We start from the raw sequence: 27,933 nt of genomic DNA on the forward strand, positions 1-27,933 counted from the left end.
CAGTATCCCCATGCCTTGCAGTAGGCATATACATTTAGCTCAGCAGAATGAATGTAGCTTTCAGCTGTGAATGACATAGGCACAGTTTTTAAACACATGCCCAGTGTGCTTGGTACTGTGTTAGAGAGTGTAGCATGGCATACCTGCCATGAACATTTTTCTGGCATCCTTTTCAGCAAATTTTGAGTGCTATGGAAGAGGTATATATGTCTAATTTTATATATAAACTTCATATAAAAATTAAGGAAATTACTTTTTCCCGCTATTCCAGTAGTAAGAAGGTATATTCTAGTACCAAATAGATATGCTGTGGAAGTTAAATTCTGAAATGTAGCACTATCCTCTTTGTCATTCTCTTATGCATGCTACCTTAAAACTGAACCTATTTCTGTGCTTGTTTAAGTGCTATAGATGGGCAGATGTGTCCTTAGTTTTGGAGACAGCAAATTTGAAAATATAAATTGCAAGTGAATTCATGCTCAGAAACTAATATATGAAATGTCTAGTGACAAATTCCATCACTATGAGCCAAATCATCTCATTGGGACAATCCAATAGAAGGTATTTGCTTATGTACCAGTTTAAAAAGGTCACCAGACATAGGAGCAAATAGCACCATACTCTGCCTTTCTCTCTTCTAAAACCTGCAGAAGATTCTTCTCTCTTAGTATCATCCCTCTCCAGTGCATACAAGGATTTTCCCACAAAACAGAATGCTAACATCAAAATTATAGTGTACAGAATCCCCTCTTCAGCATATACAACCATACTGACAAATACATAGAGATTTTCATCAGGGAGGATTTCATAGGTGGGCAGGGAGCTGGTTAAAGCCCTACAAAACCTAGGCCAGTCCTTGCAACAGACTGGTTCAATAACAGCTGCTATTTTTTATGCATTGTGATTTTGCTTTTCATTTTCCTTGCATCTCTGCTATAATTATGTGTATTTGGAGAACTGAGTTTGAAAAGGGGATAAAATTACACAGAAATAATAAAACATCACAAAGCCCCTCTGAGCTCAACAACTTTCACTTCAGTATTAAGAGTAATGAGGCTGTGGGAGACAGCAGTACAAACATTAATTGTCAACAGCCTAATGATTTAAACCTCCTCCTCCCCACAAGGGTATTCCATCTTGTCCCAGATGAAAGGACAAGCGTAGCCCATTGTGACATTAAGCAGCTGATGAATGATCTTGTCACGCTGCTGATTCAGGGATTGATCGTGTCCAATTAATTCCTGGAGAAATCAATTGTTCCTATCTAGATCATTTGCATTGATAAGAAACTGTTAAAGAATCCACTGTCTATATATAGTACTGAGTCCTAGTAGTTCAAGAAGGTTCACCAGTTAGGAGAGCAGAATAAACAAAATTGCCTCGTATTCTAAAGAGGTCTTTGTAAGCTCAAAAGCTTGTCTCTCTCCCCAACAGAAGCTGGTCCAATAAAATATATTACCTCACCCACCTTGTCTCTTTTATACTATTTCTGGCATTTAGCAGCCAGAACTAGAATATTGCGCTCTGAATTTTCTGATAATTATATCATACTACAATTAGTTCTTTAAGATTTCTTCTTGGATTATTGATGTATTCCTACAGGAAGTCGTAGTGTCTTCCTGTTGCTGTTGAACACTGTAGAAATCATAATGCCATTTGTTTTAATTGCTACTTTATATTTAGAGAACAGTGTTGTGACTTTTGTTCAGAAATGCTAGATGACATAAGATCTCCTCTTCAGATTGTTATAAAATATAACATGAGAGGAATGAAGATGTGAATGTGTAGGTTAGGAAGGCCTGTTTGATTTTGGGAAACAATCCTAAAGGAAGCATGCAGACTGAAACTCTTTGGATTGGGACTTAAAACTCATGATTTCCACAAACAATGGTTTATCAAATGCTGAAATTAGCCTCTTTGCAAGTTACAGAATATGAATGTTACATTACTGAGCAGTCATTTTGGAGTTTCACTAAAGTGGGAAAGGCAATAGGAGGGCACAGCTGAGAACTAAATTCAGAATCTGACTGTTATATTCTCTATGTAATGTATATAAGGAACATTTCTGCTAAAATGTTCTACATTAAGGATTATAATTGATCACATAATACTACAGGAATTTATCATGTAACAAGAGTAATTTAAGAGCTGAATACTTAATATTAATAAAACAAGTAAGTTTAATTAAACACATAAGAGATGGGGAATCTGAAGGGTTAAATGACTTGCCCAAAATAAGTCATTGACAGAAATGGAAACAGAACCCTAGCTTTTTCTTCTGCTATGACCATTCTATCATACTCCATCCTTCACTAACTGTCATATAAGAGGTAAGGGTGGGTTGGTTCTTTTTTTAAACTTGTAAGACATTTAGTCCCTTCAAAACAATAAATATTACTATATTATGATATAAGGAACAGATTGTCTACTCATATAGTACAGGTTATGACTGTCACTGAAGAAATTTATAAATTGAGGTTTCTATCCTCTTCCTTTGCGCAGGAAAAAATATTTAAAAATATTCATTAAACTTTCCTGAGAGCTTTGCTTATGTAAAGGTTCTAATGCTTAACTTGCATCCTTTAGAGAATCAGGTTCACATATCCGTTCACAATTGGGGACTCTCTGCTTATTTATTTCTATAGATAAATGTTGTACTTCATCTACTGTTAATTCAGTCTCTGAACTTAGAAAATGAATTGTTATTGTAAATTAAATTGTGTGCTTGTTCTGTTATCTGTGTTTTCTCATAAAACTTTGATTGTTGGGATCATTATGAAACCACAGCAACTTCACCTCAGAAATGATGACAATATTTGTAATTTAACATCCAATCACATCCTGTTCTCTCATTGGTGGAAAATTAATTGGTAATAGGCAACAAAAATAGTTTTTCCCCCTTATCAGCAAGTTTTAAAAAAATCATATCTATAGATTTTTGTGGGTTTATTGGTACAGTTTATTAGCAAAGATAGTACATTATTTCCTAAATTGTTAAGCAGAGAAAACAAAATAACTTAATTGGTATATGTTTTTCCAGGTAAACAGGCATAGAATTCAGAAATAAATTATGTAGTTCATTTATAGATCATAATCTTGATTTCCTGAGGTAAAAATGCATTTAAAAAGAAACATTGTAAAAAGTGATGAACAGTCTGTTACCTCTACTATCGTATTTCCTATATCAGCTGAAATTGCTTAGATCAAGGCTTCTCAATCTGTGTGTCATGAGGCCCTGGGCAGGGATGCAAACAGGTTTCATCACACCTTTTTCTCCCTTGTCTGCACTTTCATTGAAAAAAAATCATATTTCTAGCCCTTATGATTGCAGACATTACACCCGATATACATTTTTCAGGTGAACCAATGCAATGCTGCCTGCTTTGAACTGCCCCATTCATTTTAATCAAGGTCATGCAGAAGCTACCATTTTGCAGCCATGGAATTTTACATTTTTCCAGTATGCTATGGCATGGAGCATTTTTGGAATAGAATTTGCCATTTTGCTGCAGCCAGGTGTCTGACATTGTGTATGCTATCTCCCTGCTCTCTTGGGACTTGTCTATAGCTCCTCTTGCTCTCCAGTTTTCCTCACAAGGAGCAATTAGATTACAGTGCATGCTACTTCCACTGTTGCATGGAGAAAAGCAACAAGTGGTAATACCCACTGTTCTTTTCTTACAATTTTTCTTTCTTGAATGAATCCTTAGTTTTCTCTAAGGTAGTCTCAAACTAAAGCATGCAGTAGAATGCTTGCCAGCTACTGCAAAGATGCTGTTGCAGTAGCTGGCAAAATATTAGAGGCATACAGACAGCCATTAGAGGGAATGAGCACTAAATCATTTGGAAAGCACATAACCATCTTTATGAAAGAAATTCTTTGAATTCTTCAAACAGAAACTTATGGGTTTACAAAACTCAAAGATTGTTTTATTATCTGGCAATACTATAAACATGAAAACACTCCACACATCAGATTTAGTATCTTTGTGTAGCTCCATGAATAGCAAAAGCTGCCAAGCCTCATGATTGAAGAAATATTGATTGCACAACGTGCCTTGGATGTTGTTAGTCCTACGTGTGAAGTTATTGACCTGAACTGTGACCATTTAGATCATTGTTGCAACCAGGGTCCTGTGGTTGCACCAGGTCTTGTACAGAGGAGGTCAAGTGGGAGTGTCTATGGAAAGGTTGTAGTTTGCTGGTTATGATTATGATGTCTGTATGTGTGTATCATTTTTGTATTTGAAGTTATGAATGTTGGATATGTACTTGTATCTCAATGTGCTTGATTCTAAGTAGCCTCAGGGTACGTCTACCCTACGGGACTATTCCGAATTTGCATAAACCGGTTTTGTAAAACAGATTTTATAAAATCGATTGCGCGCGGCCACACTAAGCACATTAATTCGGTGGTGTGCGTCCGCGGTCCGAGGCTAGCGTCGGATTCTGGAGCGTTGCACTGTGGGTAGCTATTCCCTAGCTATCCCATAGGTCCCGCAGCCTCCCCCGCCGCCCCTTGGAACTTCCGGGTTGAGATCCCAGTGCCTGATGGGGCAAAAATCATTGTCGCGGGTGGTTCTGGGTAAATGTCGTTAGTCACTCCTTCTTCTGGGAAAGCAACGGCAGACAAGCATTTCGCGCCTTTTTCCCCTGGATTGCCCTGGCAGATGCCATAGCATGGCAATCATGGAGCTTGTTTTGCCTTTTGTGACTACCGTATGTGTACTAGATGCCGCTCACAGAGGCGATTCAGCAGCGCTACACAGAAGCATGCTTTTGCTTTTGCATGACAGCAGAGATGGTTACCAGCCATATTGCACCATCCAAACCCTTCCATAAATTGGAACTAAGATGATCATGGCTACCAGTCCTTTTGTACCATTTGCTGCTGTCATAAGTGCCCCTGGCTGCTCTTAGCCAGGGGCACAAAAGCCAAAATTGGGAATGACTCCCTGAGTCAATCCCTCCTTTTTGGTATCTAAAAATAGAATCAGTCCTGTCTAGAATTTGGGCAAGTGTACTAGAGAACCACTGTATCATAGAACCAGAGAGCACAGCTGCTCTGTGTCAGATCCCGCAGAAATTATGAGCTGTATGCTATTCACAGGGGGTGCTCCTGCAACAACCCCACCTGTTCATTCCGTTCTTACCCCAGCCTTCCTGGGCTACCATACCATTGTCCCCCCACTTGTGTGATGAAGTAATAAAGAATGCAGGAATAAGACATGGTGACTTGTTAGTGAGAAATGAGTGGAAGGCAGCCTCCAGCTGCTATGATAGTCCAGACAGGACATTAAGCAGTGTGTAGGAGAGAAGCCCAGCATCCCTCTGCTAGTCCAGGGGCAACTGAATCTTTTCTTTACACATGAAGGGTGGGGGCTGATGGAGCTCAGCCCCCTGTTGCTATGATGACGATGGTTACCAGCCATATTGCACCATCCACCACCAGAAAAAATTAGGGCCAGGCGCCCTTGATCGACCTGACAGATGCTAGTCAGCATGGTTACTGCCCCATGTGCCAATAGGCTGATGACGAGGACGGTTACCAGTCCTTTTGTACCATCAGCCATCCATGGCAGGGGGGGAGTGATGATGTTGGTGTTGACGGCTGCAGCATCGTGTCTATCTGCAGCATTCAGTAAAGATAGGGTGACATGTAAAAGAGTCAGAGGATTGTTTTCCCTTTCGCTTCTGGGGGTGTGGGGGGGGGGTGAGTAGATTGCCAAGCTATGCCCTGACCCACCGCGGACACTGTGTTTGACCCTAGAAGCATTTGGAGCTCAGCCAAGAATGCAAATACTTTTCGGAGGCTGCAGGAACTGTGGGATAGCTTCAGTCCTCCAGTCCATGAGCGTCCATTTGATTCTTTGGCTTTCCGTTACGCTTGTCATGCTGCAGTGCGCTGAGTCCCTGCTATGGCGTCTGTCTGGAGATTTTTAAAAAAGGATTCTGAATTTCATCTTCTGTAACGGAGCGCTGATAGAACGGATTTGCCTGCCCTTACAGCGATCACATCCGCATGGTCCGTGCTGGAGCTCTTTTTTTATTTTGATTTCGGACTGCATTGCCACCCGTGCTGATCGGAGCTCCACGCTGGGCAAACAGGAAATATTCAAAAGTTCGCGGGGCTTTTCCTGTCTACCTGACCACTGCATCCGAGTTCAGATTGCGGTCCAGAGCGGTCACTGGTGCACTGTGGGATAGCTCCCGGAGGCCAATGCCGTCGATCAGCGTCCACACTAACCCTAATCCGATATGTTAATACCGATACTAGCGTTACTCCTCTCGTTAGGGAGGAGTACAGAAACCGGTTTAAAGAGCCATTAAAATCGATATAAGGTGCCTCCTAGTGTGGACGGTTGTGGCGTTAAATTGGTTTTACGCTCCTAAAACCGGTTTAAACGCCTAGTGTAGACCAGGCTTCAGTGAAGCATTTGGTCAGCTTCTTGAGAAAGGACTATTCTCAGTAAGTGCCCAATCAAGAAACACTTAATTGATAATGGACTTTGGGAGACGCCAATCCACATCTGAGCTGTCCTGGGAATGTTCAAACTAACATGGATAGTATACACCTAGGAAGATACCACTGCGTTGGTTTACAGTTTGCTTATGCTTGGAATCTTTTTATACTATCATAGGGCTAGAAAAAAAAATTAAGTGAAAGCCTCAATTCTGGAGCATAATTTTGTGGCAAGGAATGGACTTACCAGTAATAGTAAATTCCATAGCTGCAAAATACAGCAAGGGCTGGATACAGTTTAAACTCATGTTCTCTATACTTTTTATCCATTAAGGACTACTTACTCCTTTCTGCATCACAGGAGTTATCATAGTGGCTCAAAACACGAGGTCCATCTAGGTCAGTATTCTGTTCTCCGACAGTGACCAGCATCACATGCTTCAGAAGGTGCAAGAACCCTGCAATAGGCAGATGTGGGATAATCCTAATCTCTATTAACTAAAGATTGTTTTAAACACGGAAAAAATAAAGGCTTAATATCCCTCTCAACATCAGCTAACTTTAGCTACAATTCTGAATATTCTTTTCATCCATATAAGTGTTAATCTTTTTTAAATCTAGCTAATTCTTGTCCTCAATGACATTCTGTGGCAATGAGTCCCTCAGACAAATTATGCCGTGTGAAGTTATTTCCATGTAACTGTTTTGAATTTGACACCTTTTAATTTGTTTAGCATCCCATATTGTATTGTCAGACTGGGAGAACAAAAGCTCCCTGTTTGCCTTCCCTGCTTCATTATATACTTATATTAAATTTTGTCTCCACCGGTAAAAAATCCAAATTGCCTGGTATGAAAGTTATTTTTCATGCTCATCATTTGTGCTGACTTTCTCTGGATCCTCTCTAATTTTGTAATATCCTGTTTGAAATGGAGTGACCACTCCCCCACACACACTATTTCAAAAGAGGCTGCAGCCCTGATTTATGTAGCGGTATATTTTCTGTATTCTCTATCCCATTCCTTATGCATCTTAACATCTTTCCTGCATTTTTGACAACAGCTGCACATTAAGCAGAGATCTTCACTGATCTGTCTATTTCTTAGAACAAGGCAAACGGCTACTCTGCATCTTGATTTTACACTTGACACAGCAGAAACTCCTTTGTGGATGTTCCAAACAAACAGCTGCTGCAGGAGGACAGCATCTTTGTCCATTTCTCACATCTTTATTTGATCAAAGATATTTATCTTTATCTCTCCGACCCAAAAAGAGGAGGGGGGGGGGCAGGGATTCCAAATGCAAATTAATGATCAATGATGTCAGTGCTAAAGACCTGATCCAATCCCTAGTCAATCCCTATTGACTTTGGTAAAGGACTAAATGTTTTATTCTATGACCCACTGAATAGTCATCAGCCCCCAAATGAGGGTACAGTGGAGTGTCAGCAATCCAAAAAGTACAAGTACAGAGGGATAAAGTTGATCTGCTCACAGATAAGACAGGCTACAGACATTTCAGGATAGAGAATAGGTGTCTAAATTGTGTGAATGGGAGCACCTCCTTTTCATCCCTCTGAGAAGAAAACAATCAGGCAGAATCTGGAAGTCCAAACAACAAAGTTTCCACTATTCTTCAGGGTGACTAACCTAGGTTAGCCTAGTACTGTTTTTCGCACCCCCCCTTCCAATTCTCAGTATTTCTTTAATTCCTACAATAAATATAAGCACCCTCTAGTGGCCAAGGTGTGTAGAAAAAATCAATCAAAATTAGCTTAGCCTAGGGGCAAAACTGCTCCACTTTCAAAGATGATGTTTGTTTTCCCCTCCAGCCAACCCCCAACCCCAATCTGCTCCCAACAGCTAATTCAGCAGTATCCCCATTTTACAGATGGAGAAAACCAAGTGAGGAATTAACTAACCAAGGTCAAACAGCAATTATAACTCAGAAGTTGCCTATTCCGACCACACCTATGTCACAGACTTGGAAGGCAATAGGAGCTATAATTTGATTAAAAATTATAACTTCAGTTGATAGGTAGTAGAAATAAGAATAAGTGTCCAGAACATGGACATCCTTTATTATCCAAATATATTGTGCATTTAACACGATAAACAGTTTTTTTAAAAGCTACAAAGTATAATATACACTGTATTAACCATTACAACGTGGCCCATTTTCCCACACTGCTAGGCACATGATTCTCAAGATGTTTATATGACCTTCAGCATCAAGAAAATGCTACTTTAATCAAGTTTATATGCTACATGTTAATTTTCTAAAGTTTTTGTGAATACACAGAGGCAGTTTGTTCAAATGTTAACACATTTTATATGTCTATCAAAAGACAGGCACTTCATGCAATATAAAACTGACAGGGCTAAAAGCATCAGTGTACATTTTCCATCTCTTTACTTTGCATTTTCCATCGGGGCAGTTCATGACTTCTTACTCCTTGTGAATTGCAAAACAAAAACCTCCCACACAAAAGGCTGATCAGACCCAGTTCAGCTGAATATAAACTAGATCAAAAGGAAAATTCAGTCAAACATGAAGAGTTAGGACAATATTAGCTACTTAAAGAGTAAATTTAAAACAGATACAGACCCTGTATACACAACAATTTTTTGGTTAAAATTCCCCACTGTTGTGGTCATTGGTGGATTTTCACTTGTGATGGCCCTTAGGTAAGGTGCCAATGGCCTCTTATTTCTTTCAGCTAGATGAATCTTAGGTGTTTGTGTTTACCATTGTTAAAACTAACATTTTAAACATGTTTCAAGATGGCACTCTTTAATATGTAATTGGAAGTTATGACTCCTCTTGGGGTTGGAAGGCAAAGGAAAAATATAATCTCACAGGTAGTGCACTCAGTGCCATATAACATAGGAAAATACTTTAATTTTTGGAGTATACAACAGCCATTGTTTAAAAATAGACTAAAGTTACATCATGTAAAGCAACATCTAGATCAGTGATAATCAGACCGCAGTGGTTCAGAAGCCAAATAAGCAATCAACATCACCCCAAAGAATCACAGTAGTGTGAATTCATGGTTTAATTTACTATACATTTCTCACAGCAAAATGACTGACCAAGTATTATTTTATCAACTAGAATTGATTACTAACATAGTAAAAGCATCCTGATTGGTTAACAATTAAATAATAGTTTTAATATGATAGAATCATAGAACTGGAAGGGACCTCGAGAGGTCATCTAGTCCAGTTCCCTGCACTCAAGGCAGGATTAAGTATTATCTAGGCCATCCCTGACAGGTGTTTGTCAAACCAGCTCTTAAAAATCTCCAATGATGGAGATTCCACCACCTCCCTAGGCAATTTATTCCAGTGGCTAACCACTCTGACAGTTAGGAAGTTTTTCCTAATGTCTAACCTAAACTGCCCTTGCTGCAATTTAAGCCCATTGCTTCTTGTCCTATCTTCAGAGGTTAAGAAGAACAATTTTTCTCCCTCCTCCTCATAACAAGCTTTTATGTACTTGGAAAACTGTTATGTCCCCTCTCAGTCTTCTCTTCTCCAGACTAAACAAACCCAATTTTTTCAATCTTCCCTCATAGGTCATGTTTTCTAGACCTTTAATCATTTTTGTTGCTCTTCTATGGACTTTCTCCAATTTGTCCACATCTTTTCTGAAACGTGGCACCCAGAAGTCGACACAATACTCCAGTTGAGGCCCAATCAGCGTGGAGTAGAGAGGAAGAATCACTTCTTGTGTCTTGTTTACAATACTCCTGCTAATACATCCGAGAATGATATTTGCTTTTTTTGCAACAGCGTTACACTGCTAACTCATATTTAGGTTGTGATCCTCTCTGACCCTCAGGTCCCTTTCCACAATACTCCTTCCTAATCAGTCATTTCCCATTTTGAAGGTGTGCAATCGATTGTTCCTTCCTAAGCGGAGTACTTTGCATTTGTCCTTATTGAATTTCATCCTATTTACTTCAGACCATTTCTCCAATTTGTCCAGATCATTTTGAATTTTAATCCTATCCTCCAAAGCACTTGCAACCCCTCCAAGTTTGGTATTGTCCGCAAACTTTATAAGTGTACTCTCTATGCCAGTATCTAAATCATTGATGAAGATATTGAACAGCCTCAGTCCGAGTATCACTGATCTAGATGTTGCACATGCTGCACTACTGGTAGCAACAAATTATTCCCATCCAGGGTATGGTTTGAAATTCCAGGATAATCCAGTAAGACTCTGGAAAGGGTAGTAGCTTCAGTATACTTACCGAGAGATAAAGTACGAACTGGAGATTTGGTGCCATGGTATTCTTTTCCTGTGTAACAGCAAGAAGCAGGTGCCAACAAGGTATGAAGATACAGGACAAGACTTGATACAACAGGTTGAGAAAGCAGAAGTAGGAGCCTGATATACATATTTACTACTTCACTAGTATGCCATGAGTTTAAGGGGAGTGGAACTACAAGATATAAGTTACATTAGCTCTGTTAGATCTCAAGTTAAAACATGAATAGAAAATATTTGCTAATTATAATTCCCATTGCAAACAGTCTGGGTTTTCATCATACTGTCTGATAAATAGGATTGTTAAATTATCAAATATGAGGTTAAGGAATAAGATTTCCACAGCAACAGAATATTTGCAACATTGTGGCACAGCAAAAGAATACTAGGGTTCCAAAAGTCTCAATGGTATTTTATTTGAATCATTTATTGTGTATTTATTTGTGCTTTGAAATTTATGTGTATTCTGCAAAATGTCAGTAAGGCAACAATAGAAACAGGCTTAGATGTTCAGCTTTGATTAAAAAAACAAACAAACAAAAACACACCACACCTCTGTAAGAACCTCATTAAGTGGGTGATAAGCAGGGGCCTGAATGTTCTGGCAGCAGAAATTCCTTGCTTTAATGGGCCACATTGGGTTGAAGATGAACTCAGTATTACCAGATGACTCAAGCTTCACTGAGGAGCTTCTGCTCTCTCTCATCTACTATCACTACAATAAAGAAAGGTCTTTTAATTAAGGGGTTTATAGTATAGTTTCCAATTTTATTAGGTTTATAACTTGCCCATACAAATTTGCTCTCAGATTAGACTAGAGTTGCTGATGTAGAGCAATTTTAAGAATTCTGTCATATTCCATTTACATGGTGCTTTTAAAACAAAACAATCTAAAGCATTTTTCAGATATCTCCAGCAGTTATCCTGCAGTTGAGAAAAGTCTAGGTTAATGCCCATTTTATAGTTCATGGTCAGTTTGCACATCTAGCCTTCATTTAGCAAATCCTGATTATTTTCCCACATAGAGATTGTGATCAGAGTCACAGTTTAATAAAGACAATTAAGACAAGCAGGTCCTTCAGTAATCATCGAGGAGGGACAGAAGTTTGTTGCCCAACCCATTTGAAAGAAGGTATTTCTACTCTCCCATTCTGGTTCCAGTTTGGTGAAAGAAATTCTCAACAAAAAGCTAAGCTACTGAGTATCCATTTGTAGTTATAAACAAATAGGATAGGAAAATGAAGTTTCCACTGCAACATAATAACAGACATGCTACATGGTGATTGATAAAAGATCAAATCAGCAGGCTTTCTATACGCTTTCTGGATTCTTTCCCATTGGGCATGAAGTTGCCTCTGACCTCTGCACTCCTACCCACATCATACCCACTATCACCTTGTCTTCCAGTGGTGGTTTATTTTTGCCTTTTTTCCCTTCATGCTTCGAAATATGAAGCATGAAGGAAAAAAAGGAAAAAATAAACCACCACTGGAAGACAAGGTGATAGTGAAGAATATATTTAACTTGGAATTATGAGCATCCTAAAGAAATGAGACAAAAAGTCCTTTCTCCATTTTTGTACTCTGCCAGTCTTCAACTGCTAGAAACAGACAAATGTCAACACACTGTACCCATGGCAATACACAGTTCAATTTCTAACTTTTCAACACACAGAAAGTTAAGCTAGTTTCTCTATATCTCAAGGTATTGGCACACTACTTTTGTAGCAATAGTGCCAATAGGGGATGGAAGCATTTCCTGTTAGTGACCAGCAGAATTAAGGGTACTCTTAAACCAAACAGCCCAACCATAAGTATTGGGGAATATCAGAGCTGGTAAAGACATAAGAGGTGGGGGGAAGAAAATAAATTGGAAGAGGAAAGAAGATTCCTAGTCAACTTGTTCCGAGTGTAAGAGAAATGTAACTGGGAACTACTTGACTAGATGTAAGGAGCCTGATTCTAAGCTCATTTACACAGATTTTACATGGGTAACTCCTGTGGGGAGGAGTCAGTCCAGGTTTACACCAGCATGTGCCCTAAGGCACTCTTTGCTAACTTACTTAAGTTTTATGGCATGCAATCTGATCACAAAGTTGCCTTTTCACTCCAAACAAGATATAATCCATTTGACTTTGATGTTAGTTATGGAGAAAAGAAAGTTACTCCGGTTTCTTGGATTTCAGACCATTTAATTTCCTATGAAACCTATTTAATGTCCTAGTCCTCTCTTCCTCCAGGCTAACGCTCGAGTGTCTTTAGAGAGGTGCCGCCATCTCCAGCAACAGGTCAGTCCAGACACTCAGGCCGCAGACTTCGAAGTCTCCATCCTGGAGCTTCAGGTTTTTCAGAGAAGCCAGGGCAGCCTCTCGGAGCGGGGCAGGTCCCCTCATGAAGCAGCTGAAGCGCTCCCGCAGCTCTTCCCAGGAGAGCTCGTCCTCACTAGGGCAGCGGCTGCTGGCCCATTGGCCGCGCAGGGGATCGTAGCGCAGGCGGCTGCCCCAGCTGGTAAGCAGATGCAAGTAAGGGGTGCCCAGCTGGGGGTATCGGGCAGAAAGGGCAACGAGGAGGGAGCCCGGGAGGAGGCGGCAGAAGGCGGAGAGCCGGCCTGGGTCCCCGAGCAGCCAGGAGAGCACCGCCGCAGCCGGCCTGGGCCCCTCCCTGTGCTCTGCCCGGCTGGCCCCCTCTCTGCCAGCGTTGTCCCCGGCCTGCTCCAGCAGCAGCGCCGCCAGCACCCGGTAGACCCTAGGCCCGGGCAGATGCTCCAGGACACCCGCCGGTCCCTGCTCCTCCTCCGCGTCTTCCTGCAGCCGGGACAGCAGCAGCTGGGCCTCGGTCCGCAGCGATGGCTCCGGCTCCGGCTCCTCAGGGCGCGCCGGGGCTGGGCTGGGCGGCGGCGGCAGCAGCTGGGCGGCGGCCCTGCGCCGGGCCAGGAGGCCGAGGCTGCAGGGCCCCGGGGTAGCCTGGCCGCTGGGCGGCAGCAGCAAGCTCCGCAGGAGGCGGTGGCAGGCGGCGGGCGGCAGCGCCCGGTTGCCCAGCAGCGCTAGGCCCAGCAGCTCCGGGCAGCGCCCCAGGTGTCCGAAGCCAAGCGGCGGCCCCTGCTGCCCTCGGCGGAGCCGCTGCCCCAGGGCGGCCCGGAGCCGGGGCTGGGCGCGGAAGCGGCCGTGCAGGTGCTGGAAGTAGCGGCCCCACTGCAGGGCTCTGTCCAGGGTCGGCGGGTCCCAGTCCCGGACCTGCCCCGAGCGGGACACGGCCAGGAGCCCGGGCAGCTGCTCCACCTGCCACAACAGCGTCTCCATGGCGACGGCTCGCCTGGGCCCCCGGCGCTTCCCGCCGCAAGTTTGAGCAGCGGTTCTGCCTTCCGCCCGCGTTTTAGCCCAATCGGAACCAGCTTGAGGTGAGCTCTGCAATCCCATTGGCTGATGGTGTTGTCAGTCCCCTGCCAATTCACTTCCGCTTCCCTTAGTTCACCGGGGGAAGGACTCGGGGGTTAGGGAGCGTTGTTTGATCAGGCAGGGTCAAAGCTAGGTGGAGCGGCAGGAGTGGTGCGGCGCTGCTAGGAGCTCTCGTCACTAGCCCGCCCGCAGTCACACTCCCGCTTGCAGTATAGACATGCCCTTCTCAGGCATCTTCCAGCAGCCCCTGCTATTGCGTGACCTGTTCTGGAGTTAGAGGGGCAGCTCCCTTTACGCAGAGTGCGGCTGCTGTGACTGCAACACAAATAAAATATGAACACCCCGTTGAAGTATAAGGGGGCACTGGTGTACAATATAAAATAATCCCACAATTATGCCAGGGTTCTTACACTCACTTTTACATATACACATTTTATTCCCCCACACTCACCAATGTTTGAACCCACAGTCTTCACATCCACAACTACACAGTGATTCCAGCTGTAGTGGTTAGCCCTGCAGGTTTTGTTTGGTTTGGTTTTTTTAAGTCCCTATTTGCTATAATCCTGTGATTAAGTGTGGCTCAGTTTTCATTTTAAAAAGTTTCTAGCTCTTACAGTTGTGGAGAAAAATGTTGAAAATGTCATCAGAATGCACTCTAAAGACTCAAAAAAACCCAATAACGATCCCCAAATAGTTTTAAAATCACGATGAGGTGTATACAGTCATGATTTTGGGCAGGCTGATTCATGATTGAGGGTTATCAATACAAATCAGAGACCTCTCCTTTTCACCTATAGGAATAATAGAGAAATGGCACACACACTCGTGCTGTTACCCGCTATGTCTCTCCAGGGTTGGTCTGGACCACAATACGCACATTGCAAGAGGGTTACACAACTATCTGTGATACTGCAGTGGAATGCCAGGCATCAGGTTGGTTTCTATTCCTGGTTCTGGTACCAGACTGATCTAGTAATTACAGTCCGCATATCCAAATATAGCAATTCTCCTATTTGAGTCATCTGTGGGGACAGAGCCCTCACCCTCTGTATAAAAGCATAAGCCTCTACTACTTGAGCTGAAGAGCCAGATGTATTAGCACAGGGGTTCTCAAACTGGGGGTCGGGACTCCTCAGGGGGTCGTGAGCTGTGATCCTCCACCCCAAACCCTGCTTCACCACCAGCATTTATAATGGTGTTAAATATATAAAAAATGTTTTTAATATATGAGGGGGGTTGCCCTCAAAGGCTTGCTGTGTGAAAGGGGTCACCAGTACAAAAGTCTGAGAACCCCTGTATTAGCATGCAAGCAGCAGCAGTCATACATCTCTATATGTTGTCTAACCAGTAGAGGATGACCCAGAGTCACTCTATTAGTACGGGTTACAGTAGCACTTAATTTGGCATGTTCCTTCTGAAAGGCTGGCAAAGTGGCTGGAATGTGATGAGAGTTGACTGGAAACTTATCACATGCTCATGAAACCACCTACAGCAGGGGTCAAAATTGTGAGAGTTCATAGCACTCTTTGTCCAATTCCAAGCCCCCACTCATCCACATGGCATATGCTTACTTCCATGTGTCCTGGTGCTAGGACCAGCTTCCCCCTGTTGTTTGCATTATTTATCTTTAGCAATTCTTCTTTAGCTCAAATGGCAGGGCCCTATGCTTTTGTATTAGAATTTTATCCTCACTCCTGCTATGAAGCTCCGAATTATGGTGTAGAGCACTAGTGTATAATTTCTCATCTTCAGGGCCACATATATCATTTCAGGAAGGTCAATGATCTGTGGCAAGTTTTCTGCCTTGTTCTCTTCCGTTTGTACCACTCAGGTGATATAAAGGGAGCACAAACCACCTGGAAGTTCCCAGCAGGCCTACAGCTAGCATAGCAAGCCCTGACTCCTGGAAGCTCCTAGCACAAAGGGGTATGTTAGGAGCAGAAAGGGGAAGCAGCTGGAGGATACTGCATTTTGATTGTCCCTAGACAGTGTTTGGTCCCTAAGAGACTGCTTGCAGTGGTGCAAATTAGAACATCTACACAAGCTGCTCTAACATGGACTGAAGCAGAGAATTGGGGAACCATAAATGGTTGTTGGTTCTCAGTTTCACCTGTTTTTCCCATCTCCTAGGCTACCTTAAATAGTCCTGTACAAAAGAGGAGCCATCCTTTCCTGAGTACTACTCTAGACTCACTCAGAGCCATTGAAGCTCCTGTCCTCACTAAGCCCCCAACAGCTAGAGCTATTCTCTCTTCCCTCCTCTGCAGTAAAGAACAGAGAGCAGATGCTCATCACTGCCAGCTCAGAACTATTCTTGGAACTGCTGAGGAAGATAGTTGGGGTTTAGTGCCCCAACCTCTTCCCCATCCTGATGTGCTGACTTAAAAAAAAAAAAAGAAAGGTTCTGTTGTGTATTTGGTTGTCATGGTTTTTGTTGCTATGGCAACTGAGTTAGATTATTATGGGTTAGCTCAGCCGGTTTCAACCAGCTGAGTGAGCTCTCTGTATATCTGTAAATAAAATGGAGGTTTTGGTTAGCTGCCTGCTCTCTGGCCTCAAGTGATTGCTTCCTACACCGGCTGCCCCAAGGATATAACACTGGCGATGAGGGTGAGACTCGGTGCTGCTCCAGTAACAGAAGGAAGTAGAAGTTAAGATAAAGAACAAACAAACAAAAAAAGCTGCTTGTTTGCACTGACTGTGAAAGTGAAACTAAAAATCATGGCTACTCTGACCAGGCCCCTGGAGCCTTTTGATGAGAATACAGAGCAGTGGCATGTGTATACTGAGCGTTTTGAGCTTTTTGGTATTGCAAATGACATTACAGAAGCAAAGAAGGTGCCAATATTCTTAACTGTTGTAGGGGCTAAAACCTACTCTCTGCTACGCAGCTTACTACACCCTGTTAAGCCTGAGACTAAATCTTACAGTGACATTGTGGAAATCCTGGGGTCTCATTTCTCCCCAAAACCACTGGTAATTGCTGAAAGATATAGGTTCCACAAAAGAGACCAAAAGGAAGATGAAACAGTTGTACAATTTGTAGCCATTTTAAAAAAGCTAGCAGAACACTGTGAATTTAAAGAGATGTTAAATGATGCCCGGCGTGACAGGTTAGTGTGTGGCCTCTGCAGTGAAGCTATATGGAAGCGCCTACTGACAGAGGCTCAGCTTACATTACAGAAGGCTGTTGATATTGCTGTCTCCATGGAACTGGCTACAAGGGAGGCACAATACATCGGTGCATCCCCTAGGGTGCAAAAAGTGTCACAAGAACTGACCCACAAAACGGTGCAGAGTCAAGAATGTTACCGCTGTGGTAAGCTGGGTCACCAGGCATCAGAATGCTGGTGTAAGGACCTGGTGTGTCGACACTGTGGCAAAAAGGGACACATTGAGTATGCCTGTAAACAAAAGAAAAAGAGGCCTGTGGTCTGGCCGACAAAAAGAGGAACCTTGCATACCCTAGAGCAGACCCAGGATGATCAAGGTGACACCGCCTCACAAGAGGAAGTGCCACTGCATGTTTTGTCTTTGGCAGCGGGCTCACATGAATACTGGGTAACCCCTTTATTGGAGGGCAAACCTATACGCATGGAACTAGACACCGGTGCAGCTGTCTCGCTGGTTCCTGAGACTGTGTATAAGGAAAAGCTACAGCATCTTCCGCTTAAGGCAACAAAAACTGTTCTGAAGACGTATACAGGTGAAGCTGTGCCCATGTTGGGCACTATTGATGTTAAGGTGGAGCTCAATGGACAGGCGGCTAAATTGCCACTGTTTGTGGTGAGAGGTGACTACCCAGCCTTAATGGGTAGGTCTTGGCTTGGGAAGATTCAACTGAACTGGGCAGAAGTGCACCGGATGACTAAAGAAGAAACCAGTCTAACCCCTATTCTAAGGAAACATGCTGCTGTTTTTGGAGATGATTTGGGAAGTATGAAGGGAATCACTGTGACATTGAACATTAAACCTGACAGTCCACCAAAATATCTGAAAGCCCGAACTGTGCCATATGCCATCAGGCCAAAAGTTGAAGCAGACCTGGAGCGCCTGGTCACCAATGGAGTCCTAATACCAGTTACCCATAGCTCATGGGCCACTCCTATCGTTCCAATCGTGAAGAAAGATGGCTCTCTCCGGATTTGCGGTGATTTTAAAGTCACTGTCAACCCAGTGTTGTGTGCAGAGCAATACCCGCTTCCCCGCATCGATGACCTCTTCGCAGGCCTGGCTGGGGGACAAAAGTTCAGTAAGATTGATCTGAGTCAAGCATATTTACAGATGCACGTCGATGAAAAGTCCCAAGAGCTGTTGACTATTGTGACTCATAAGGGGCTTTATCGATACTGTCGCCTACCCTTCGGAATAACATCTGCTCCCGCCCTGTTCCAGAGGGCTATGGACCAGATCTTGTGTGGCTTGTCAGGAGTTCAGTGCTATCTGGATGATATCCTGGTCACTGGAAGAAATGAAGAGGATCACTTAAAGAATTTAGAGGCTACCCTACAAAGACTGGAAGAGTATGGCCTACGAGTTCGCAAAGACAAGTGTGAATTCTTCAAGCCCTCTGTTGAATATTTGGGACACATCATTGATTCTGCAGGTCTTCATAAGGCCCCTGCAAAAGTTAAAGCTATTGTGGAGGCTCCCCAACCTCGAAATGTAAGCCAGCTGCGCTCGTTTCTAGGACTCCTGAACTATTATGGAAAGTTCATCTCACAGTTAGCCACACTGCTAAAACCACTTCATGAGCTCCTTGGGCAGAACAAGGCCTGGAAGTGGACTGAAGCCTGTGATGTTGCGTTTAACAAAGCTAAGGATGCATTGCTAAATTCTGAAGTTCTAACGCACTTTGATCCATCCTTACCACTGCAATTGGCCTGCGATGCCTCCCCTTATGGAGTGGGAGCAGTCGTGTCACATATTATGCCTTCAGGAGAAGAGAGACCTATTGCTTTTGCTTCACGCACTCTAAGCAAAGCAGAAACTAACTACGCCCAAATCGAACGTGAGGCATTAGGAATTGTTTTTGGAATTCGGAAGTTTCATCAGTACCTGTTTGGGCGAAAATTTACTCTTCTCACAGACCATCGACCTCTGACATCAATTTTTGGACCCTACACAGGCATTCCCCCATTAGCTGCTAGTCGTATGCAACGTTGGGCATTGTTACTTTCAGCACACACATATGAAATCAAATATCGGAAATCCACTCTGCACGGCAATGCAGATGGCCTCTCAAGGTTGCCTTTGCCGGTCAAACACCAAGATAGTGCCCAAAAGGAAATCTTCTACTTTGAACAGGTAGAGAATACACCCATCACTGCTACTCAGATAAAGAAGGCAACTCGCGTTGACCCAGTATTGTCCCACGTTATGGACCTGGTGATGCATGGAAAATCTCGACAAACCTCTCCGGTCTCATCCGACCTTGTTCCCTACATGTCCAAGCGGACGGAGTTATCGGTCCAATCTGGTTGTTTGTTGTGGGGGAGACGTGTCATTATTCCACCACCACTGAGATCACAGATGTTAGAACAGCTACATTCCGGTCACTGTGGAATAGTGCGCATGAAGGAAATTGCACGAAGCTATTTTTGGTGGCCTGGACTGGACAGCGCTATTGAAGAGAAGGCAAAAGCTTGTATGTCATGTCAGGGTGTGAGGAATGCACCCCAGTGGGCACCCCTACACCCATGGGACTGGCCTGAAAACCCGTGGCAACGTATTCACGTTGACTTTGCTGGCCCCCTTGAAGGAAGCATGTTCTTGGTGGCAATAGATGCCCATTCTAAATGGCCAGAAGTCTCTATAATGCAGTCCACTTCTGCAGAGAGTACTATCCAAAAACTACGAGGACTCTTTAGTCATTTTGGTCTGCCAGAACAACTTGTGAGCGACAACGGACCGCAGTTCATTTCTCAGGAGTTTCAAAATTTTATGAAGGCAAATGGGATACACCACATCACGTCAGCACCATATCATCCGTCCACCAACGGATTAGCTGAAAGATTTGTGCAGACAATGAAAAACGCTTTGAAATCAGCAAGGGGACAACACTCCATTCAAAAGCGTCTGGATACCTTTTTACTTTCCTACAGAAACACACCTCATGCTACGACCCACGCATCTCCGGCCTTTCTAATGATGGGACGACAGCTGCGCACTTGCTTTGATCTGCTGAAACCTTCTGAACCCCGACAAATTGTGCAACATCAACAGCAATATCAAGTCATCAGACGGGCACCCAGAGCAAAAGATCGAACCTTTAGCCCGGGACAGCCAGTTTTGGCTCGGAATTATACTTCCAGAGCTAAATGGGTTCCGGCCACAGTCATCACTCAAACAGGACCTGTTTCCTACACAGTCCGGACTGCAGAGAATCTTACCTGGCGGCGACATGTAGATCAGCTGTTGCCAGGTCATGCCAGTCCTCAGGACCCATCTGCAGTTGAGGGGTCTGACTTCACCTCTTCTGGTGAGGGACCGAATCACGAGTCACCTGTTTCTGACTGTTCTCCTCCATTACTGCCGGCGGCTGAGATACCCCTTTGCCCAGCACGAGCTGATACCACCTCCTCACCTGTTCGTGCTGCGGACCCTGAGCCCCTAGTGCTTTCGGGTGCAATAACACCAGAAGTTCGCCGTAATCCACCTAGAGACAGAAGGCCTCCTCATCGGCTGGATCTTTAGCTAGGGCGAACCCACGGTTATGGGGCAAAATAATCCCCAGGGTTTAGCCGGGAATGGAGGCAGTCTACCCTCCTTCTCTAGTCTAGTGTGTGTTTTATTTAGGGGATGTTCTTATTAGGGGGGGAGGAATATGTTGTGTATTTGGTTGTCATGGTTTTTGTTGCTATGGCAACTGAGTTAGATTATTATGGGTTAGCTCAGCCGGTTTCAACCAGCTGAGTGAGCTCTCTGTATATCTGTAAATAAAATGGAGGTTTTGGTTAGCTGCCTGCTCTCTGGCCTCAAGTGATTGCTTCCTACACCAGCTGCCCCAAGGATATAACAGGTTCTTATTGGTGTGTTTAACAGTGAGAGTACTTAACCACTGGAACAATTTATGAAAGGATGAGGTGGATTGCCCATCAGTAGGCATGTTTAAAATCAAGACTAAGGTCTTTCTAAAAGATTATGGGCTCAATGGGGGTATTCCTGGGTGAAGTTTTATGGCCTGTGTTAGCCAAGGGATCAAACTAGATAGAATGAGTCCTTCAATCCTTTAATAAATAAATAAAACACCACACACCATCTCTGAAAACACTCAAATTTAAAAGTCTTAGAATAGATTTTCAGTTCAGAATTAACTGCATCTTCTCTCCTGAGGGTAGGGTGATCAGATAGCAAGTGTGATAAATCGGGACAGAGATGGGGGGTAATAGGAATCTATATAAGAAAAAGACCCCAACATCGGGACTGTCCCTATAAAATTGGGACATCTGGTCACCCTACCTGAGGGCCACAGGTCCCTAGATTTCCACAATACTATTGTAATGTATTTGTTGCTGAGTGGACTCAATGTTGGCATATGACTTTATGGCTGGGCATGGCCTAGCAGACTCTTTTCAGCAAGCATCCTGCTAACAGCTGCTCTAGCTCTCTAAGGGTCTACCTCTTCTCATGACTCACCCTCCAGCCAACTCACATTTAGTCTTACTCCTTCTAAGGTAAGCTAAGGAGCCACTAAACTAAACTCAGACATAACTTTTTGCTCCTACCCAGGCTTTGCAGCATTGTTCTCCCACTGTTGTGCAGAGCAACACCTCCTAGAGCTTTCTCCCTGGAGGAGAAGCTTTGCACTCAGTATTCCTTCTCATAGTATTTCCACATCATCTTTTCCAGTGGTCCAGTAGGGGGAATACAGGCATGTTCACCCACTCTCCTATTCATCTGGGGTGCCATTCAGGGACCCCAGGGCCGCTCATCGGATTCAGGGGGCCTGGGGCAAAGCAATTTCAGGGGCCCCTTCCATTAAAAAAAGTTGCAATATTATAGAATACTATATTCTTGTGGGGGCCCCTGCGAGGTCCAGGGTCTGGGGCAAATTGCCCCACTTGCCCTCCTGGCAGCCTTGAGGGACCCTGTGGTAAGCAGCTGAAGTCTGCTCCTTCAGAGGCCTCACTATCACCCTAGACTTCTTCCTATCTTGGCCTTCCTTTAGTTAGTCTCTCACTAGGCCTTTTTTCCATTCTCTAGGATTCAAAGAAGAATTACTTCCTCCAGCCCTGTTTATATTTGGGCTTCTTCCCTTTATGTTCACCACCCAGATCATCCCTCAGCTGGGCTTCATCTTCAGTTGGGCCTGGCTCACCCTTCATGTGCAACCAGGTACACTAATTGTTCCCTCTCTCCAATAAACTATTTCATTACAGGTGTGTGGTACACACCCATCACAATTGCTATTAACATTAATAATAGTTTATGTTTACATATCTTTTATTCCAAAAGATTCAAAAGCATATTATATTTAATTTATTGCTAAAATACGTCATTTCATAGGTGGAATGTATCAACCATTCAATAGTACACAGCAACAAATGCAACAGGACAGTTTAAGATATGAAGTGGGGAATATTGCATTCAGTTGAAACTACAGGTGGAAGTTTAGACAGTCAGAAAAGAGTTATGTGAATTGGAATTTGGTCAGGATGTCACTACAAAAGTTTTTTTTTCTCCTGCTGATAATAGCCCACCTTAATTGATTAGTCTCATTAGAGCTGGTATGGCAACCCCCATTTTTTCATGTTCTCTGTATATCTATCTTCCTACTGTATTTTCCACTGCATGCATCTAATGAAGTGGGCTTTAGCCCATGAAAGCTTATGCTCAAATAAATTTGTTAGTCTCTAAGGTGCCACAAGTACTGCTCCTTCTTTTTACTGATACAGATTAACACAGCTACCACTCTGAAACCTGTATTAACACGGTCTCTCTTGCAATAGGTGTTATGGTCTCTAAAGTGAGCAATTTCACTGAATTCTTGGCCCATGTATATTTTAATGAAGGATTTATTTTGGAAATTTGTATGCACCACAGCAGAAATAAATGAGAAATTTCCCTTCAGGAATTTCTCATAGGAAATCTCTGAGGGTTTCTGATCTTAGTCTTATTGGATGAAATCTACATGTTTATAAACATAAATGTGCCTGTAAATTTCACTTGAAAGAAATCAAATAATCACATTTGCAGCACCAGGAACCTAACAAAAACAGGCTGTGAACATATGACTGCACTGGACAAAACCGTAAGAAATCTGCAACATTCCTGCATGTAAAGGGAAATGGATGGGATTTCTAACAGGCCTCTGTAGAGCTGATTGAAAAATGAAATTTCCAGCCTATGCAAAATTCTGGTATTTTAACATTTGATTTTGTTCCAAACTGGGATCAAAAGTCAAAATACTGACATTTTTAATTGAAATGAAACATTTGGACATTCCTGAACTGAAATGTTTTGTTTCAGTTTGTTGATCCAAAACGAAACTTTTTTTTCCTGTTGGGTTTTTTATGTCCTGATTTTTAACTCTGTGTCTGCCTGAGATGTCATGGTGTTTCATGAGATTCCAGTTGCTAATTCCACCACAGGAAAGACTCCCATGATGCAACATGGTGGATCAAACCCAGGGGGAGATCATGGTGCATTATGGGAGATGCAGTCTGTTTGGATTTCACTAATATCAGGTGAGCACCAAGAAGAGTCCCCAAAACAATCAGTAGATGTTAAGCCATTCCACATGCTTTCCTATGATGTTGTAAAATGAATTTGGAATTTGAGTGATCAAAGCTAAGACAATTGTATTCCAAGAGATACCTGTGCAGGCTTCTTAGGCAAAGTTAGATGAAATGACAATACTTATACATTGCCATGTTAATTTCATGAGAGGATGCTGACAACAATCAAGGCAACAAAGAGGTACCTTAGCTTGTTAGTTAGTATTCATGTATAGGTATTTACAACAGGTCAGTTTGATAAAATTTGTCTTGACATCATGGGAAATCTGTGGAGTTGGGGCTCATGTTGGTTTTCTAATAAAATGGGTGCCCCCAAGCCAACTCTTTTTCCTGGTTGCCATATCTCCTCAGAACCTCTAAAAGAACCTCACAACACAAACCCTAAAACTTTCTTGCACACCTGTAGTGGTAAACACCTGTAATCTGAACCTCCTCCAACTTCCAAACCCTTCTTTTGCACTAGTAGCAAGTGCAGCTGACTTGCCCCAAAACTCCTGCACTTTCCCTTACTATTAACCTTTAATCTCAACATGCCAACCTCCACCTCACGCAAGTCCCTCCCAACCTGAGCTATTGATCTCAGATGCCAAATTCTCCCCTCAGGTTTGTAATAAGCTATTGTTATTTATTTGTGTTGCAGAAGCACCTAGAGGTACCAAGGATGTCCCCCACCCCTTTATGCTAGGCACTGTACATACATACAGAATGAAAAGACAGAACCTGATCCAAAGAGCTTGCAATCCAAGACTGAAGATAACAAATACAACAGATGAGAAGAGCACAAGGTAACACTGAGACAAGTTATGATTTGTGTAATAAGCAGTGATCCCAGCATGACAGCTATCTAGCCATAAATTCCCTTGTCCACACTCTCCACTCAGAAAACTACCTTAATCTCCCATACCCTGGTGCTAATATTATAATTGCATCCAGGTTTATCATTTTAGTATCTGGCTGCCCTAGCAGTATCTTTTGAGGCCTTCCACCATAAATTTGAAGCCTGTTGATCAGCCTGATATGTTGGTGTGATCTGTGGAGCAGATGGAGAATTTTCTTTGGGTCAAGAAGAGCATAAGTTGCTTCCTGTCAAACTAGCTGTCTTTTCCATGTATACATTTTTTTTCCTGGAGGACTTTTTAAGAGTTGGAAGCCTCCTTTCTACAGTTTGGCAGCTTCAATAATTGTCAGCATTGTGGATATGGTTACGTTTCATGTTGGGTAAAACATATAGGCTCAATACTTTGTTTAGGGAGAACAGGGAGCCACAAGAACATCCAAAAGAAAATCATCTAGATATAGTACATGAGGTCTCTCTCTCTTTTTTATTTTATATTTATTTATTTATTTATTTCGAGGGGAAAAGTGTGGTAGTAGCATTTGTAAGGAAACCAAAGAACTTATTATCTCAATGCCCAGCCTTAAAAATATCTTTCACTATAATACCCTTATCCCCAGTGCCTAGATTTACAACAAAGGGTCAGATTCTCAGATGGTGTAAATCAGCATAATTTCACTGATTTAATTGGAGCTATATCTGTTTTCACCACTTGGGAATATGTTTTCAAATCTGTTTTCTTTAAAGAAAAAAGTAGTATCATCTGGTTTACTATATCATCTGTTTGTGATATTGTGATCCATTGGTTGTATCTACAAGTTTCTTTAAGAATGTATGTGTCTGTAAGTTGTTTTTCCTGTTTCTTGTTGTTTTATTTCACGTGGATGTTATATATATATTAGATCTGATATATTTGCCCATTTTTAGGGCCTAATTAAAGAGAGAGAGAGAGAGGTATCAGAGATCCAGGCACATTTTGGGTACTCTACTGCATGTCTATGTGTACATTTGTTGTAAATGCCCACCCACAAATGGTTGTTTTAGTTCTTATGTTAAATGTTCATGCAAAAGCAGGCAGGATGAAGAACAGGCAAGACAGACATCCAGGCTTTTTATTTTTTTAAATAAAGATCCTTAATGTATTTTTGAAGTCAGATTTTAAACAGGAACGATCATATGTGAGAGTGTTCAGCAGCCATAGTGTTAAACAGTATTAAGGAGAAAAGTTTCTCCTCTATAGTGGCTTTTGATAGATATGATGTAGGGCCCTCCAGAGAGTAGTTGGATGAGAAGATGCTGTTGATTAAAGAACCAGAGGAGTAACAAGCCAACCAAACCCAGTTTTCAGTGACCCATACCAGCATGGTTTCACAACTCCTGTATTTTGCGTGAGTTACTGTTAATGCTTTGTCTGAACTGAGAATTCAAGCAAAAGATTTGTATGAAACCTTGTGAAACTCATGAATTTCATCCCTTTTGTTATGAAGCCAATAAAACTCCTCAGGCAAGACTGGTCAGTTTGCAGCAAAACTGATCAAATGTGCCAGAGATCTGTAATCTGTTGTTCAATTCTGTTTCCTCTCAGTAGTCACATTTACTGTAAAGTGGGCATAATTTTTCCTCTAAAAATAAAAAATAAGGTATACTCTATTTTCCCACATATGTAGCACTAGAAAATAGGTTGCTGCAAAAGATTTGCATTTCTAAACACAAGATATTTCGGGGAGACATTGTCATGTCACCTGTTACTGTTTGGTCAAAGGTTCCAAAAACTTCTGGCCACTTGGCAAATTACTAAATTGCCAATAATGTGTGGTCATCCTTCCTGGTGATTAGTGTACAATTATTTATAGACCTCTGACATGTCTCAGCCAGTTAGATTTTGGCTATGAAGAGATTAAAACATCCCTCTGCCAGACATCAAAAATGAATTGTTTACTGTTGTATTAAAGACAGACAAAACCAAAAGTCAGATTCGAACATCCTTGATATTTAGAGACATCTGCTTCTATGATCTAACTTCCTGGTCAGCCCCCTTTCTGAATAGTGGGCCAAACTAAAACTCTGATCTTTTGGGACGTTTAGATCAGTATCCAAGCTTTGTTGCTTGGGTTCTTCTGTAGTTCTGATGTTATCAATCATGTTTGCAATATCACAGTTGTGGCATAGAGCTCAGTTCATCCATGTTGGAGATGCAGTCAGTGCATCTGAGGGGTTGTGGGTAAAGGTGGCTTTACACCACCTCTTTTGTTCTCCTGAGCCTGGGGATGGTCAGTTTGGCTCCTGCTGCAACTTGTAGATGCCTCAGGCTGCTCTAAGTCATGCCAGCTTGTAACAACTCCTGAAGAACAGTTACACCAGACAGAGATAGCTGGTGTACAGCATGCAGTAGCCATGCATGCCTCTGGCAAGCCTCCTGTTCCAGGTGATGATTCCCTCATGCCAGGAAAATCCTCAGTTGCTTATTTAGGGTAGCTTTGCAACAAGGTCTGGCATATGGTTTGCGTGAGAAAACTCCAGATAACTTTTACAGCATTTTAGGTCACATTTATTCTGGGTGCCCAAATTGAGACACGTTAAAGAGACCCTGGTTTTCAGAGGATGAATGATCAGCACTTTCTGAAAACAAGTGTTCCGATAAGGTATTTCAAGTTGGACACCAAACTGAGCCAAATCAATTCAAGAGCAAAATCACTAGTCACTCTTGAAAATCTTGATTTTAAATGGTAGGGCTATAGTATGTAAATGTAGTCAAGTGTGCCAGGACTGAGTTAACTCCAGCATCTCACAGCTTTACTTTTGAACAATGAATTGTTCTGAGTGGTCTTAAAATGAAATTGTATAGTTAAGAAAAACACCTCTAAAAGTTTTCTCCAACTGGTAGTTTTCATGTGTTTCAGTGACAAACAAAACTCTATCATTCACAAGGGTATAGGAAAGTTTAAAAAAAACAACACATTTTTCATGTTGGAGCCCATTATATTTTTAATGCATATAAAATTCAATGCAGGATAACCATGAATAAATCTATTTCTATATCTGTCTGGATTCTAATAACACAAGCCACTCAAGTTTCAATCTCGTGGTTGCCCTGATGTCTCAGAACTTCTCATTGTCTGGATGGGCTAATGTTACCTATTTAGTATATATGCATGTGCACGATGTATACACACATAGACACATGAATACACACACACTGGATAGAGATTTATTTTTTGTA

General features: G+C 42.5%; 2 protein-coding genes across 6 annotated transcripts in view; one reads left to right on the forward strand and one right to left on the reverse strand.

Annotated features, from left to right (window-relative positions):
* Window positions 1-12,166: 12,166 nt before the first annotated feature.
* Window positions 12,167-19,608, reverse strand: FANCF (FA complementation group F). 3 transcript variants are annotated; one of them, XM_045016815.1, is made up of 3 exons: window positions 16,274-16,489; window positions 14,587-14,747; window positions 12,167-14,450 (listed from the first exon to the last, which is right to left on the reverse strand). In XM_045016815.1, exon 3 carries the CDS (start codon window positions 14,154-14,156, stop codon window positions 12,999-13,001), a length of 1,158 nt encoding a protein of 385 aa, XP_044872750.1. In that variant the 5' UTR covers window positions 14,157-14,450; window positions 14,587-14,747; window positions 16,274-16,489; the 3' UTR covers window positions 12,167-12,998. The 3 variants fall into 3 exon arrangements, with proteins under 3 accessions (XP_044872750.1, XP_044872749.1, XP_044872751.1); XM_045016814.1 differs by lacking the exons at window positions 14,587-14,747; window positions 16,274-16,489 and adding an exon at window positions 19,553-19,608; XM_045016816.1 differs by lacking the exon at window positions 14,587-14,747 and having other exon boundaries at window positions 16,333-16,489.
* GAS2 (growth arrest specific 2) overlaps window positions 13,782-27,933 on the forward strand; it is a 168,007-nt gene continuing 153,855 nt past the window's right edge. For 2 of the 3 annotated variants that reach the window (XM_045016818.1, XM_045016824.1), the window contains exons 1-2: window positions 13,782-14,137; window positions 24,519-24,663. The gene's annotated coding sequence lies outside the window, so the exon portion shown is untranslated. Of the gene's footprint in view, window positions 14,138-22,356; window positions 22,476-24,518; window positions 24,664-27,933 lie in introns of those variants that run through there. The other variant, XM_045016819.1, reaches the window with a different exon arrangement.

The sequence above is a fragment of the Mauremys mutica genome, chromosome 4 (genome assembly GCF_020497125.1).
Source record: "Mauremys mutica isolate MM-2020 ecotype Southern chromosome 4, ASM2049712v1, whole genome shotgun sequence".
NCBI classification, from domain to species: Eukaryota; Metazoa; Chordata; order Testudines; family Geoemydidae; genus Mauremys; species Mauremys mutica.